Consider the following 16,642-nt stretch of genomic DNA (forward strand, 5'->3'; position numbering starts at 1 on the left):
TTATTCCTGGTCTCCTGAAACCACGCTCTAAACTACATGTAGGAACTTTTAATGTCCGAACATTGTGCTAAATAAGACAACAGGCTTCCTTAGCTAGGACTTTAGAATCTCGTACCATCGATGTGTGCTGCGTCTCCGAAACGCGCATACAAGATCCGAATAGCGTCATTCATTTGACCTCACCATGTCATAATAAAGAACCAACTCGATTCACGCTTCGTATATCTGGAAGACTGTGGCCTCGCTGGCGTAGGTGTAGCATTGAGTTTTAGGGCAGAACTAGCTCTTTTGGACAGGATCCCAGTAGACAGTCGTCTGTGCGCTGTCCGACTAAACGGATCAGTAAGGACTCAGAAAGATAGAGAAACTCGTCGTTGCCTCTTCGTCGTCTCTGCCTACTCTCCCACTAACTACAGCTCAGATGATGTAAAAGATGAGTTTTACAGAAATCTCGAAAAGCTAGGCGCTCTGATGTAGTATTAGTGGCTGGTGACTTTAATGCTCAGGTGGGTAAACTAAGCGAAAGACACCTGGGTGTGATGGCTCAAAAACAGATAATGGCGACCATCTGTTCCAGCTATCCTCAGATAACCGCCTGTTTCTTGCGAATACTAACTTTAAGCATAAGGAAAAACACCTTTTGACATGGCGACCTCCGAATTCGTCTCAACGTTGGACCCAAATAGATCACATTGCTATCAGCCACCGATGGAGGGGCTCGATAGAAGACTGTCGCTCATTCTGGAGCACATGTTTAGATTCAGATCATGCTCTAGTGCGAGCACGTATCTCTGCGTCTTACTGGACGTAGGAAAGACACTGCAGGGAAGCCTCTAAGGGTTCTACTTAATGATAAGCAAGCTTAGAATATATCTCAGGAACAACTGGAAAAACAGTTAGACAGACATGTAAGTTGTGCCCACCCCGAGGCAGCGTGGAATGACATCCGTAAAGCTGTGGAAACAGCAGTGATACCCGTTAGTAAGGTAAACCATAAGGTTAGGGAGAAACAATGGATCTCAGCAGCATCTACCACACTGATAGATGCTCGACAACTCATCCCACCTGGCTCTGAACATAACGAAGAGAGGAGTCAGCTTAAGCGAAGGCTAATAAGAAGCCTACATAATGATCACGAACAGTGGTGGGTAGCGAAAGCAAGAGAGATGGAAAAGGCAGTGGCAATGGATAACAGTAGATAGCTATTCAGACTCGTTAAAGAGACCGGTATTAGGAACCTAACTGTCAGCGAAACTATCTCGGAAAAAGATGGACATATCATTCATTCGCAATCCAGGGGATTGGATCGATGGGCAGAACACTTTAGGGATCAGTTCAACTGGCCTTCAGCCACACTTCAGTTACCCACGATCCCCAGTCGTCCTGAATGGCAAATTGAGGTAAGTCCTCCAACCCTCTGCGAGGTTGAAAAAGCTATGGGAAATCTAAAGCGAGGGAGAGCTGCAGGCCCTGACAGGTTTACCCCTGAGATTTTAAAGGATGGTGGCCCAGTACCAGCAGCGAGATTGATTGAGGTCTTAGGTAGAATCTGGGAACTGGACGTAATTCCATCTGAATGGTCCCAATCACTGATTGTGTCAGTCTATAAGAAAGAACAAAAGTCCTCTTGTGACAATCACAGAGGGATCAGTTTGACTAATATGGTGTCTAAAATATTAGCTTCAATAATACTTGGACGCCTAACCAAAGCTCGTGAAGAGCAAACTAGAGAAAACCAGGCTGGTTTTCGACCTGAACGTGGTTGTGTAGACCAGATATTCACACTGCGTCAGGTCCTAGAATATAGACACATTCAGATGCCACACAATCGTAGTATTTCTCGACATTAGGGCGGCATTTGACTCCGTTGATCGTGAGGTTCTATGGCAGTGCTTGTCACTGAATGGAGTACCAAAGAATTACATTAACCTCATAAAGGCTCTCTACTCAAACACAACTGGTCGAGTTAGAGCTTATGGCGAACTGTCATCAGAATTGGTTACCTCAAGTGGTGTTCGTCAGGGCTGTCCACTCTCTCCGTTCTTGTTTAATTTTGTCGTTGACATGCTTTTAGAAATAACACTTTCCTCATCCAAATTTAAAGAAGTTGAACTCTTACCTGAGGACTCACTTGTTGACTTAGAATACGCCGACGACATAGTTTTATTTGGTGAAGACGCTGACAAAATGCAGTCTTCTGACCACTATAAGTAACAATGCAGGCATGTTCGGGATGCGGTTCTCCCCCTCGAAGTGCAAAATGTTACTTCAGGATTGGGTTACATCGGCACCTGAACTAATGATAGGGAGTGAAGATGTTGAGTGTGTCGACCGCTCCACTTTTCTTGGGAGTCTCATCAGCCCTCTGAGGTGACACGTCAAGATCAACGTGGTCTTTAATAATAATCCGGTTCCTTCCTCCGGTCTGTCATGGACAAATATTCCTACACAGTGTTGGCAGCCGCAAGGCGACAATCACTCATCACTTAAAAGCACTCGAGTTCATCTCATTGCCAATCAAACTTTATCCTCGCTTCCTGCTATATAAATCATCAATCCTTCTAATCCGTCTACATACATAAGGACTTCTAGACTGGATTTCAGTTCATATTCACCTGTTTTATTCCCTCTTAAAGAAAGTGATGGCTTCGAAGTATGAGGAAACATTCTATTGACTCTCCATAGATCCTGTTTACGCTCTCACTGACTGCAGTCAACATGGAATCAAAAGACGAGCTCTACCAAAAGCCTCTAAATATTCAGTAAGTTAAGCTACCGGCTATAATTGAAGTGAGTGCCTTGAGCTCGCAAGTAATTTGGTCAAATGAATTTAAAAGAAACATAAAGGTGAGTCGTTTACCTTTTCAACCAATCAATTAGATAACGACGGGAGTTTGCCTTAATTATGCCCGAAAGTCAATCAGTTACGCAGTCATACACATTTTTCACATTGGAGTCTCGATTTAACTGTCGTTCCTAAATCTTTCTTCTTTGTCCTCGTCTATTCTTTTTGAAGTACATCTATCATAACTAGACTTCTATTGCAGTGTGAACTAATTCTCCTGACCGCCAATGTCGGGGCGACTACTGTCTCAAACATATCCCATTACATTAAATAAGAATTTTTAATAACTATAAGTGTTTCCTATTAAAAAAACTGAACCGTTCGTAACAGGTGTAAAATGCCAAACAAAATTTTTCAAAGTAGGTTAAAAAATAATTAGTCAACATCTGTGCAAAAAAACAAGTATGAAAAAAAGAACAATAACAATTCTAAGTATGAAGTAACAATCGTAACTCTAAAATAGCAGAAATGAGATTGATAACATTATCATCGAAACAAAGATAAACGATAAAAAAACAGATCTAGTGAAAGCACCGCAGTAAAAAACAAATTTGCCCAGTGAATATATTTCACTCCTCGTATATATATGCCATAAGCGCACGCATGAACTCAGCTTGTGCTCTTAGTATGGTGGAAAAGTCTTCGACTCGTTCTTCTGCAAGAGAAATGTGGGATGTCAAACAGGATATATGTATATAGCATTTAGTTTGTAACGAATAAAATCACAATGTACGGAGGAATAGATTTATTTTCAAACATTATGAAATAGTTGTGGCAATGACGATATAAACTAAATTATAGATATACCCTTTAACTTGTTGATGAACGAGTAACTGTTAGAATTCCATTTGTGGTTACGTGTAATTCGACTACGTTAAATCAAATAAATAAGTAGTTTATGGAGGTGCGAAATGAAACAAATATCCTTCAGAAAATATTACGATAACTATACATATCGATAACATTACGCTAATTCATAGTCGTCAACATCACATGCAGTCATATAATGAAAAAAACAACATACAGTCGATGTTATCAGATATATCTTATTATAATGTTATACAATAAACAAACCACTACTACGCAATCCTTCATGACTAGACTGATCTGAATATCAAAATCGATCAGCATTGCAGAAGCTAAATACTTTAAAGCTTCAATAAACTTAGCGATATATTGCGATCATCAGCTTAGATTTACTGATCAGTCTTCAATGAAAGCTAACTAGCAGTAAAGTTTTAGGCTACTAAGACATATCTTAAATGTTCAATATGCTAGAGATTACAAAATCTACAATTTATTTAGAAAAAGAACAATATACATATACTTTTCTTCGATATAATTGTTTCTGTCTGCGCAAAATGTTACTGCTTACATCAATAAAACTAGTTTCTTGAAGTCATTGTGAAAATAACTTCAAAAAAAACCTGCTGAACTGTTTAAAACCACTGGAAAAATGAAATTCACATGCCTTATGTGAGTTGTTTTTTCAAAACTTGTTTAATGAATTCTTTTCCACAGTTGAAATCATGAGTCAATTGAAGCTAGACCACCATCGAAAACCTGGAAGCACTGGACGGCCATTCCGTCCTATCATGGGACTCTTCAGCAGTGCACATCCACGATCTCGCACTCGCGATATTCGAACCTAGGACCTACCAGTCTCGATCCGGAGCCCTTAACCGATAGACCACTGAGCCGGCATCCAACGGTGTTAATGTCTAACTTCAACCAATCCACGATTTTGAGCGACCGTTCACCAATTGGCCAATGGAGTTCTACCAAGTCTGTTGTAGAGATATCAGCTCACTGAAGACAATTGGTGAACGGTCGCTCAAAATCGTGGATTGGTTGAAGTTAGACATTAACACCGTTGGATGCCGGCTCAGTGGTCTATCGGTTAAGGGCTCTGGATCGAGACTGGTAGGTCCTGGGTTCGAATATCGCGAGTGTGGGATCGTGGATGCGCACTGCTGAGGAGTCCCATAACAGGACGAAACGGCCTTCCAGTGCTTCCAGGTTTTCGATGGTGGTCTAGCTTCAATTGACTGATGATTTCAACTGTGAAAATACTAAATTCTCCACAAAACCCCCTCTGGTGTCACCATCTTGAAACACCGACTTCGGTGGCTCGGACATGTTTTACGAATGTCGTCCCAGAGACTTCCGCGTCGTGCATTATTTGCCGACCCTGGGACTGGTTGGAAAAAGCGGAGAGGAGGTCAGTGTATGACATGGCGTCGCGGCATGAAGGAGAGCTGCAAAGGGATAGCTTTTGTTGGTCATTCACGACTCCCTGGTTGGGGTCCGAGAGATAGTGCAACACAGTGGCTAGAGACGTTATCGGATATGGCTCAGAATAGAAGCCAGTGGCGATCCTGCTGCAACCTTCTTTACTTTCTACATAAAGAATGGTTCTAACTTTCCTAACTGAAAGAATCTTCTGGTTGTACATTTCAGCCCGCCTTGTCTTTTCATCCTTTATCTACCTACTTTCATTATTTTGTGTGGCACATATGTACCTGGTGCCCTTTTGTACCAATATATATGTGTTTAAATAAATAAATAAATAATAAACCCCCTCTGATCTATAATGAATTCTTGACAAGTTGGTATCATCGAATTTGTGAATATGAAATAAATGGAAGGCTACAAATGATGGATTTCAATACAAGAAGTATGCTTTCAAGGTTGCTAAATGAGGTTTATAAAAGCCAATACAAATCAGATTAAAACAAAATTTATTAACTCACCTAGTTCATCAGTCTCATACAGATCAACTATAACATCTTGAAAAGATCTAGCTAACTGATCAAGAAAAGCAGTTCGATCTTTTTCTTTTGTGGCTTGAAATGTAGCACTGACAAGATTAATGAGTTCTGTTAATTTTGCACGAATTTTCACCTAACCATAGATTAAAATATTAGGAATTGTTATAATAATCGTTGTGTAGGTATGAATGAGCTACATAAAGTGTATTGTATCTAAATGTCTAACAGATTTCAAGCTGCAGCCCAAGTTTATTGTTTCTTTATGACTATACAAGAACACCGATATAAAGTCGTAAATACACACCTCTGTTGTAATACCTGAAGTTCACCACCAATCCTGAATTTTGAGTCGATACCTCAGGGAAACAGTATCTACGTATGAAGCTTTCCATATTTCCTTTTGTATATCGACATGACCCTCGAGACCAAAAAGTGGAAGAACAGTACCGTTTGAGATCCTAGTTTTCTGTACGAAATACCTAACCTTCACTACACTAATTCAGTCACCGATCAATTCAGTTCCCACAATCAATATTTAGACTGCAAGAAGAATACATTGTAGTTCTCAAAACGGTCCAGTTATTTAGATTTTCTGAAAAATAATGGTGAAGTACTAAGGTATAAAACCAAATATACCTGAACTAAGCATAATGAAGTGAGAGTAACAGCAACTTCAGCAGTTTTTCCACTGCGGGCTTTATTCGTCACAGAAAGTAACGCTATTTCAGGTCCTACAAAGAAAAACATAAATACAATTGTTGATAAAGTCAGACCTATTCCTAATCAAATGAGACTGATTGTAAACAGACTACAGATAAAGATGAATGACCCATAAAGAATAAACCATATAGATGCAAGCATATTCTTCTAAGTTATAGAAAGAAGAAGCTGGAGATATAAAGACGGAAATATACTGGTGTAATGCATCTCCAAATGTCAATACAATGGCAAGAGTTGGAGAAGCCTCTAAACGACATTGTTGAATATATTTGTGCGACAACTAAACACACTTCAAACTTATTATTAATAAATTTCTATTATCACAGTTGAAATCACGAGTCGATCTATGTTTGATCACCATTAAAAACCTGGAGTTGCTGAATGGGCATTTCGTCCCGGTGTGGAACTCCTCAGCAGCGCGTATCCACGAGGAGTCCGATGCTAGGACGGAACGGTCGTCCATTGTTTCCAGGTTTTCAGTCTTGGTCTAGCTTAGATCGACTGGTGATTTCAACTGTGAAACTACTACATTCTCTACTAATCTCCATACTGGTTGAAATTTCTATTAGCCTGAAAAGAATATATGTTCTTACAAATTTGTAATCATATTATCAGGAACTAATTTATTACACTTTCATAGGGTAATAAGTTAAGCTAATATAGCTTCTTTAAAGTGTTTACAATTCAAGTGTGTACGAAGTTAAAATGAACAAATAATTTACTATAAACAAAAAGAAAACATACCTGATGTATGCAATAAACACGCTACATTTTCTGCTAACCAATCCTCAGGCGTTATTGTAATTTGGTCAATTATATTGATGATATCATCAGATGTCCATAAACCAGAATGAAACATATTTGACAGAACACTTCCAAGCTCGCCAAAACAAGCAGATAATTGTTGAGAATCAGCAGCTGTATTTTCACACATTGTACGCCACATAAGATTACCTAGTATTGAGAACAAAATACTGATTGTTGAAGAAGCATCAAGAAACATTAATGCAAAATATTCACATGTTAAAATTTTAAAAAGTGGCTGCAAATAAAGATGCCTTTCTTAAGTTTTATTTAGCGTCAGATTGAACGGATGGATCTACAGCTACTCAAAACAGTATTTTCTATCACCGACCATATTGGTTAAGCTCAATGAAGAATTATTTTTCGTAAAATATTCAAAACAGCCGTGTGGCTGATATTCCATTTAAGGATACAATTCCGATTGGTTTAATTATTCAGAACAAGAAATGTGAGGTCCGGTCATAACGTAAATAATACTATGGGGAAACAGTTTTATCGTTCCCATAAAGTGGTCACGGGTTTCCTCTATAGTTTATACATCTGTGGTAACTACTTTCATATAAAATTGTCCAGAAATAGTTTATATGGTACGGAGGCACTACAAACACATAAGCAGGAGCAATACTTTCATCCCTCCTTTCATTTAGTCTTATCAGTAGTACGTTTTCTGGAGCAACTTGTACTCAACAGTCTTAGTGATATTATTCGATGATTATAAACATGAGTTGACAGTCATTGAATATGTTCTACATTTCTTTAGTGAAATAGTGTAACTCATATGTATAGGTATTTCCGTTAAATTTACCAAAATTCTTTTCAACAAGCCATGGTTATGAATGACTCTTGCATTATCTAAACACTCTTCTGGCCCGCTTACAATATTTTCTGAATACTATTGGTTTTTTCAATGAACAGATATTTTTAAGGCTGAGAAATTTCAATGTCAAAATTTCCAAATTTCATTATCAGTGTATGAATACAAAATGCTTCATGGTGAGGATGTAATGAAAATTCATTATAAATTCCTAGTCGTTTGCATCTGCTACCATCCAATACGTAAAGATTTTCAGTGAATATTAAAGAATCCCTACAGTTCATTTCCCACGGGAAAGTTATTTCCCAGATATTTTCAGATATAATCTCATAATACTGATATTTATGATATACAGCTGATAGAAGATTTAACAGACTTGACAGCTTGAAAGTGATGAACATTATAGTCATATTTATTCTCACTAAAACCCATATTTTTAAGTTAGTCTATTTAAAATCAGCATTAATAAATAGAATTGTTGGGTAATGATAGAAAGACTTAGAAACAGCATATCATGCGATTAATAACAAAAAATATGTTCAGAATTACCTCTATGTAATGGTCCATACAAAATAAATAAAATTCTAGCTTGATGAGTGTAAGAGTAAGAATGGAGAATCTCCATCAAAATGTTTGAAGCTGGCCAGAAATATGTATTTGTCAGTTTACTCGAGGAAGCTGATAAATTCTGCTTGACCAGGGTTGGAAATGATGATAACGAATATCCTGCAACACCACTGTGAGTAATAAATAGTAGATTAATAATACTGAAAAGTGTAACAGAACCTACTAAAATAGTTCTAATATCATTATTCTAAAGAGGTGAACTTCGATCCACAAAAATGTCCAGTAAGCATTATTGCTAACCATCACACAGTAAAACGATGAATTAAGAAATATACATGCTAGACTGAAGTCCCTAATACTTAACGATCATATATTTTGCAAGAATTATTCAAGTAGTAGCTATGGGAATTAAAATGCCGTTAGAATTAACTTTGTGTGTGTTGCTGAGCTGACACATTTTACATCTCTTCTATAGCTAAATTCCTAATTGTATGCTTCAAAAAAATACTGTTTTACTAATCGCAGACAGATGAAAAAAATTTAAATTATTCGGTTTGAATAACAGTGGGTGAGTGGTCACGGCACTTAATTTTCAATTACAAAGTTTCAAGTTCCAGCCCTGCTCCAACTACTTCGCTTTGAGCAGGTGGGTAGTATCATCAACCTTCACATTTAGAGTGTGAACCATACTCGAATACCTAAATAATCAGTTAATTTCCACACCAGAGAGAGAAATATCGAGCTGGCAGATATTACTGTTTACACAACATGACAACCTTCCAGAAAAAACTGGGACCAAAGACAAGACCATCAATCAGAAGCATGCTTATATACAAAGTACTGAGTAAAAGAATAAACGTCAAATGAAACAATGAGTGATTGAAATACACTGATTTCGTAGATTACTTAAATCCTAGTGATTTTAAGACCTAAATACTACCTTCAATTCTTGTTTGATAAATCAAATAAACTGACAAGGGACTATAATTAAAATTTGATCAATTGAATAAGGGAATAAAAAATTGCTAGGAACTAACTTTTATATATACAGAGACTGTTACTTAGCAAGCAACTATAATATAATCTTTTCCGTTCTAAATGTTTTCCAAATACTGTATACCAGTCATAAGCAACTTATAACCTGGAACTGGTGTACATTGATTCAAGTTGACATACCCTATTAGCACAGTGAGATGAAACTTTCAGAACAAATTGCAGAGTAGTGCAGGTAGCAACAGTATTAGTGATGATAGAAAAGGTTAGATATAGAAGACATTATTCGAGAAAACACGGGATAGTGAGAGAACAATAAAATTATAAGGTAATTCAGGAACTTAGGGTCTAAGAAAGAACAAAGAGTGAATGCACCTGCACAATTGCGAACGATGTTGAATCATATCATCTAACCATTAATTACAATAATAATGTGAATCCAAAACAGTTAGTGTTATATACTAGAGAAGACATAAGTACAAGTAACTTCCGGGACCTATTAATGGACTATTATATATATATATATATATATACCTATTGTATTATGCATATCTATATTCCTCTTATCATACGCTTCATTTTGACCTATGGATTATTATCATACGATTTATCGTTCCCAAATTATGTTCAGTTTATTAATTACCGTCTCTCACGTTCACAGTCACATTTGGCTTGATCTTGTACAAATTTTGTTTTCTATTTTATGGTGTGATGCGGTCTGTCTGGTATATGAACCAAGTATGTTTGAAACAAATGATTCGCATAGCAGAAGCTGTAATTGGTGTTCTGGACTCAAATGGAAGGGCTAGGCAGACAAAGGACAATAAAGACGCTAGACTACTCATACCAGTAGAACGTCATTGTTTTGACAGTGTTAAGATTGGAAAAGTCGTATTTTGATTGGTGAATATATCACGTAACAAAAAGCCGGACATAAAATTACAACAGTTAGTCTGTGTTTAGTACAACACTCAGCGAATTCACGGACTGATGTCAAGTCTTGGTTTTGCCGCTTCTACTTTTCCAAAAAACTAATCATACTCAAGCTGTCATCGTCCGTCGAGGTGGTGGTCACATGTCATATATGTCCGATGAAAGTTCCCTGCCTCATTAATCTTTTTGTCATCCTTTTCTGGTATCCTGCGTCTAACTTCAGAACTGTTTCCTCAGAAGTCCAGAGATGCGCGGGTAATAGTTTGACAACGTTTATAAACCTAATATTAATAGCCTACGAATGTCTTCTGTTTTTAAAGGCTATCTTCCCCAGTCACAAAGTAGACTGGAGAGAACGGCTGCTCAGTATACTCGTACCGCAGCTCAGATGGATATCTCGGCTCCACCACAAGTAACGCAAGTAGGTGAAACCCGACTGAACTTTTTGTATTCGTGACGAGATTTCATTAGACGCCAAGACATCAGCACTGGTAAGACTACCAAGATTAGTGAAGTGATCGACATGCTCAACTGCTTCACTCTCTATCGTTAATTCAGACGATGACGCAAGCCAATCCCGTAGTGGTATTTTACATTTGGAGGGAGAAAACCACTCTAAAAGCATGTCTATGGCAAAGTTAAATAAAAGTGGAACTGACGGACAACCCTGACGAACATTACTTGAAGTATCCATTTCCGATGACAGTTCATCATAAGCTCCGAATCGACCGATAGTATTCGGGCAGAAAATCTTTACAATGTTTATGGTTGACAGTACAGCTTTTCACTCAGACCTTAAGTTGTTGCCTTTAGTCTTATTGTTATGCAACCGACGTGCCTGGCATGGTAAGACCTGAAGGAACATGTGTTTCAGCCTATATGGCTCAGTTGAGTCACCACGACAGGCAAGTCTGATCACTGTCTCAAGGTAGCAGCTACGATTAGCGTTAACTGGGGAGCAGTTAAAGGATTTTTCGGAGTGTTCTGCTAATCTTTCTAGTCTTCTGATTGTATTCATATGCCTTGTAATTTCGTTCCAGGAAACTGTTGAGCTTTCGATAAACTGATCTCAACTTATCTACCAGGATAACAGATCTGTCAACTAAATATAAACAGAAAGTTTTGTGCCAATCAATTATGGGATGGAGATATATCGAGCTAACAAGTTCCGTATGAGACGGGACACTATCCAAAACATAGTTAAGAATAGTCGCATATACAGAAAACATTGGGGCATACTTCTAAGAAACCCCTTGTTCCAACAAAGTATGGTCCATTTAGTCTTGAATTTCAACATCAATGAAATACTTTTATACCCGAAGTTTTAATTAATAAACTTTACAGTATTAAACTTGTAGCTAAACCAGCAAACGTTTTACACAACAATGAAATTCGTCATTTAAAACGCTGATATATAGATGGCAAACCGTTTGATATCCGCACTTGCAAACAAATATAGATATAATGTTCTACAAAACCAAAACATTCAATAATAACAAACGAATCAACCATATTTTAGAATAAGTACACTAACTGCGGTAATTGTGTGACTGTCAATAAGTCATCTGATGAAAATCCATTATCATTATAACTGCTAGATGAGGAGACTGAAGTCAGTAGGGCATTATCAGAGGGATATCTGGGTGATACATGATAACTGATTGTTTCACGAGTCCAAGAAGTTTCTGAATGGGCTTCAGCTGGATGTAGATTTTGAAGTGCGTCATATTGAATAGTTAAGGAACTGTTATCCGATGATAAAAATTGCTTCGCATTGAAAACGGATGACGACAGTGAGCTGATCTCATCATACATTTGTGGTAACGCATTAGGGTCTAAAAATGTTTTTCTTAGGAAAAGGCGAAGCGTCAGTTCAGACTGAGGATCTACACCTGAAGCAATAAAGGGCGCAAAGACAAATGTTTCTTGAGAATTTAACAAAAAATACGAATCCAGGAAACGATGTTTATTATCTAAACTCTTAGAACTACTTAAGTTACATGTATACTCGTTAAGTAAATTATTGAGGGGTAAAACTACTAAACTCTATGAAAGTTGTATGAACTCAATTTTTCAAGGAATTAAATTTAAGTCCCGAATGTAATTGGCATTTCAATTGTGGATATTTAATTTTGGTGAAATCATCATATCCACGAATTCATCCAAGTAAAACATAATTGTGATAAACGCCGGAATTCAGACCGTAAAATAATGCAGTGTATTTAAAGTTTAGCATTTGGATGTTTCTTCAGGTTGGTCATTTTATTCTGATGCATCCGATACACACTACGTTTTCGTTTTATGTCGATAAAAAACAATCGAGAAGTATTTATTCTCATGAAAAGATGTCTGGTCGAAAACGATGCTAATTCCAAATTTTAAAAACTCACCATAAAAATAAGTGGATAGTTTGAATTTATGGATATTTTAGAGCCTCCAAAAATATAATGTATTTATAATATTTCTTCAAGTAAATAAAACAACCGTTGCTGAATAAAATAACAAAATGTGCAGTTCTTTACTATACGATCTCACCCATTCTTGGGTAGAAAAAGCACGTAATTGGTCAACATGAAATAATTCAAACATACTTGACGGTTACTCGATGTTGTTTTGTATGTTTGTTATTTACCTACAATGGTCTTGATCGTCTTTTAAGAATGTTTACTGCTTGTTTCAGACTATTTAGTGTATCGCAAGTGATCACAAAACAAAAGAGGTGTTTATTAAGTATTTAATATCAGTATTGAATAAGTAGAGTTTATGGCAGCTTTTACTTTTTTGGTAGACAATATTGGACGTTTTTGTTTCACAACTATCAAGAGTACTCAAGATATAGACAAGGAAATTAAATTCATAATGAAAGTTAAGCATAAGCACACAAATTGGTAACAACATATGAAAAGCCTACTTTTTAAATAAGATGACAATGTAAGTGTGATCGTGGAGGATAATTTTAAGATGAACAGATTATATCCCTTCAAGTGAACTTTTAAGAATAACTATTTTTACGAAGCTGGTACAAATGGTTTTTCATTTTTATTTTTGAAAGCTCCTCTTATTTCAAAGAGTTGCAAATTCTACAGAACGTTTATCAATCTAGGCTGACTAATGTCTTCTAATTAAATTACCTTTTTGACTCATCTTTCTTCACTTTACTCTAGTGTTAACAATGCTAAGCAACTAAGAAAAAACATGGGAATCGTTTTTCTTATTAATGATTAACTGGGATGAACCCCTTTACATTGATTTTTTACTTCAAATGTACACATCTACAAACTCACTGATACATACACACGATTTCTATACTATTTGTTAGAGAAACTATAGAGATTATGTTTTAACACAAATTGGTTAGTTGTTATCAGCTGACAGAGTTTCCACGTTAAGAAATAGCAGAAATGGAACAGAGCAAATATAATCATATGAAACTCTGATACAAAGGTAGTCCACGCCAGTTTATCTTTTATGAAAAGTGATACTGGCCGTAACAATTTAATGTATATCAGTTAAACGAAGAATAGACAATGGACAAACAAAAACATCAAACGGCTACCTGGTCTCTGACAGATCAAACTTGATAGGCGAAACCAGAAGTTCTCATTAAAGCATACATGCACAAGAGTGTGAAAAACCCGCTGGATATTTTGCTCTGGCCATCCAATGATAAATTCTTTCAAGAAAACGCCATATAAAAATAAGGCCAAACATTTTAAGGGACCTATGGAGCAGATGCTCAGATAACGGTCAGGTTCCTGTAGGTTCTGACTAGTCCTGGAAGACTTTTCTAGATTCGGCATATGCTAAAACAAAGATAATTGAGTTGGAAACTTTTAACCATCAGACATAAAAGCAATAGACGCTGACGATTACCAGATGGATGTAAAACAGTTGCGAAATATGGCGTATTTGAGCTTAAAACTGTAGAAGCTACCACGAGTTTCAGTGTCCTATATCAAAAGCTTGTGCACGTGAAGGTCTAAAAAATCACTGAAGATATACCCTTTTTCAGTAGAAAAATACTTGGGTGATGAGTAAGGATAGAATGAAGAACAGAACAACACAGGACGAGGGACATTAAAGTACAGGAGTATCAAATGCTCGATGATAAAATTCGAAGTGCGGTATACTTGTCAATGACAATTTATTCTGGACATTGAATATCACATACACCTACTAGAAGCCTATGGTTCAGCCTGAGGTTTTCTTATCCAATAATTGAATTAGAGGTTAAACTTTGACTTTCTAGTGATTTTCCAATTCAAACAAAATGTACAGAACATTTATCAAATTATCTGTCAACGGGATGAAGAGAAAACACTTATTTTTAGAGTGAAAAAGCTACCTGTTCGGTGTTGCAGAAACCAAACCAATTTTTTATTAATTAGTGATGTGAACCAAAAAACGGAATGGAATTCGTTATCGTAGATAGTACTATTTGGGAGTTTTATGGGTTGTCACTCTCGTGAATTCCTCTGTAAGAATATGACATATGGTACTGTAGTCTCGAAAAGTTTGATACAACACCAGGTCTTTTCGATCTTTTCTTGTGTGAATTGAAAAAGTATATCAAATCTATTTTGAAATAAGCAACGAGGCTTCTAAAGATGCAATAAAAACGCAGGTTTAGTAATAGTTCAAATATTTGATCATCACTCAATTATTTTTGATTCAGTATGAAAAGCCAAAAACGGAAGGAAATATTAGGTTAAAAAGTAACTTACTCTACGTAAACTACACTCCAAAAACTGGAGTTTACGGAACAGTGGTTGATATTGATAAATTCTACGGAATAAATTTCCTAATGCTGTCACAAATAGCGCCTAACTCACCAGCGTGTTTGTACAATGTAACAGTGCATCTGGAACTGAAGACTGAGTGAAGTTCGTGATTATGTGGGTCGTAAAACTGTGATAACTGTGGACACTGACTACTGTCGCAGTACTTTTCAATCATAAGCTGAAATTCCTTGGAAACTTCCCAAAGATTCATCAGGTCGCTGACTAGGAATATATAAAAATTAACAGAAAAATACTTTCGACTAGTGAAAGTATCTGACACTTGATATCAAAGGGTAAGACCGAGACTCCAGAAAGGCATCTGTACGAACTGGATAAATCTGAACACCGATGTCTTAGTTGCTTCCCTCCAGGAACACACAATCCGTGTACTGGGTCTGCGCACCGCTTCATTGAGCGGAATCAAGTTACGGATTTGGATACAGCGCTCTTTGGTAATTAAAAGCAATTTCCCGGTTGGTCAAGTTCACTTGGGCTGATATTAGCTGATACATATATCAACAAACCATTATCAAGCAAAATATTAGATTAGTTTCCACTTTGTATTTTTGTTATTAGAATCTAATAAAAGTTTGCTTTTACTCTTCAGTAATGTGGATAGTTGATCGGTCTACTTGTATTTGTCCTTTTATCTTGTTTTCTTGTGTAGGCCCAGTTTGCCATTAATTTACTCAGTAGTTGGCGTGACACCATTTTTTCTGATAGTAAGACTTGTTATCTCTCAAGAGTATAGGACGAAATAAGGAGGCTCAGGATGAATTAGAAACCTGTCGACAGAATGGCGCACGAGGCCCATTTTTTCGACACAAGGTTTTTAACACTCAATACAAGATAATAAAAAAATACACCTTGACAAATTAAGGAATTTAATAAATAGTTGAGCTACAGTTTTCGGCAGTTAACAAAATGTTTTTGTTCAACTCTTAACCACCCAACCTAAGTTGTTAGAACAGCTTCCTGAGGATACCACAGATATTTTAGTTTGACAACACTTTACCAGTAACACCTTGTATAATTGAATCGCGTCACCCCAGTGAAATCAAAAGACAGAATCGAGGAGGTTCGAAGATATATTTGATGGGCTATCAATATATCGAGAAGTGATTGATCTTAACTGGTTAGTGAAGTTGAGCACAGCGTTCCAACTCGTGATCTGGTGCGGATGCATGACCGAAAGCCCTCAGCTCGGTGAGTCCACTAAAACTAGTATGGTCAGCATCCAATGTCAAACACTTACAGAGCTATCAATTTTTGAGATTTATTCACCGCTACATTCCTTGTGGGGCCCACTTCTATGGAATTGCAGATTCGGTCAATTTGTTAAACAAAATCATGTCGGTTCTACTTCAGCAGCCTAATGGAGATTTACTATAACGCATTTATTGTTTGACCTTCC

General features: G+C 36.9%; 2 protein-coding genes across 2 annotated transcripts; both read right to left on the reverse strand.

The window, feature by feature from the left end:
- Positions 1 to 3,414: 3,414 nt before the first annotated feature.
- On the reverse strand, positions 3,415 to 7,339 carry Smp_061210 (hypothetical protein; the record flags this gene model as incomplete). Its single annotated transcript, XM_018790570.1, has 4 exons — positions 3,415 to 3,500; positions 5,599 to 5,749; positions 6,253 to 6,347; positions 7,081 to 7,339. 4 exons carry the CDS (start codon positions 7,337 to 7,339, stop codon positions 3,415 to 3,417), a joined length of 591 nt encoding a protein of 196 aa, XP_018646199.1.
- Positions 7,340 to 11,962: 4,623 nt separating this feature from the next.
- On the reverse strand, positions 11,963 to 15,653 carry Smp_061220 (hypothetical protein; the record flags this gene model as incomplete). Its single annotated transcript, XM_018790571.1, has 3 exons — positions 15,483 to 15,653; positions 15,280 to 15,450; positions 11,963 to 12,339 (listed from the first exon to the last, which is right to left on the reverse strand). The coding sequence occupies exons 1-3, from the start codon at positions 15,637 to 15,639 to the stop codon at positions 11,963 to 11,965; spliced, it is 705 nt and encodes a 234-aa protein (XP_018646200.1). The 5' UTR covers positions 15,640 to 15,653.
- Between the last annotated feature and the right edge of the window lie 989 nt (positions 15,654 to 16,642).

Source organism: Schistosoma mansoni (assembly GCF_000237925.1).
Source record: "Schistosoma mansoni, WGS project CABG00000000 data, supercontig 0062, strain Puerto Rico, whole genome shotgun sequence".
Lineage (NCBI taxonomy): Eukaryota > Metazoa > Platyhelminthes > Trematoda > Strigeidida > Schistosomatidae > Schistosoma > Schistosoma mansoni.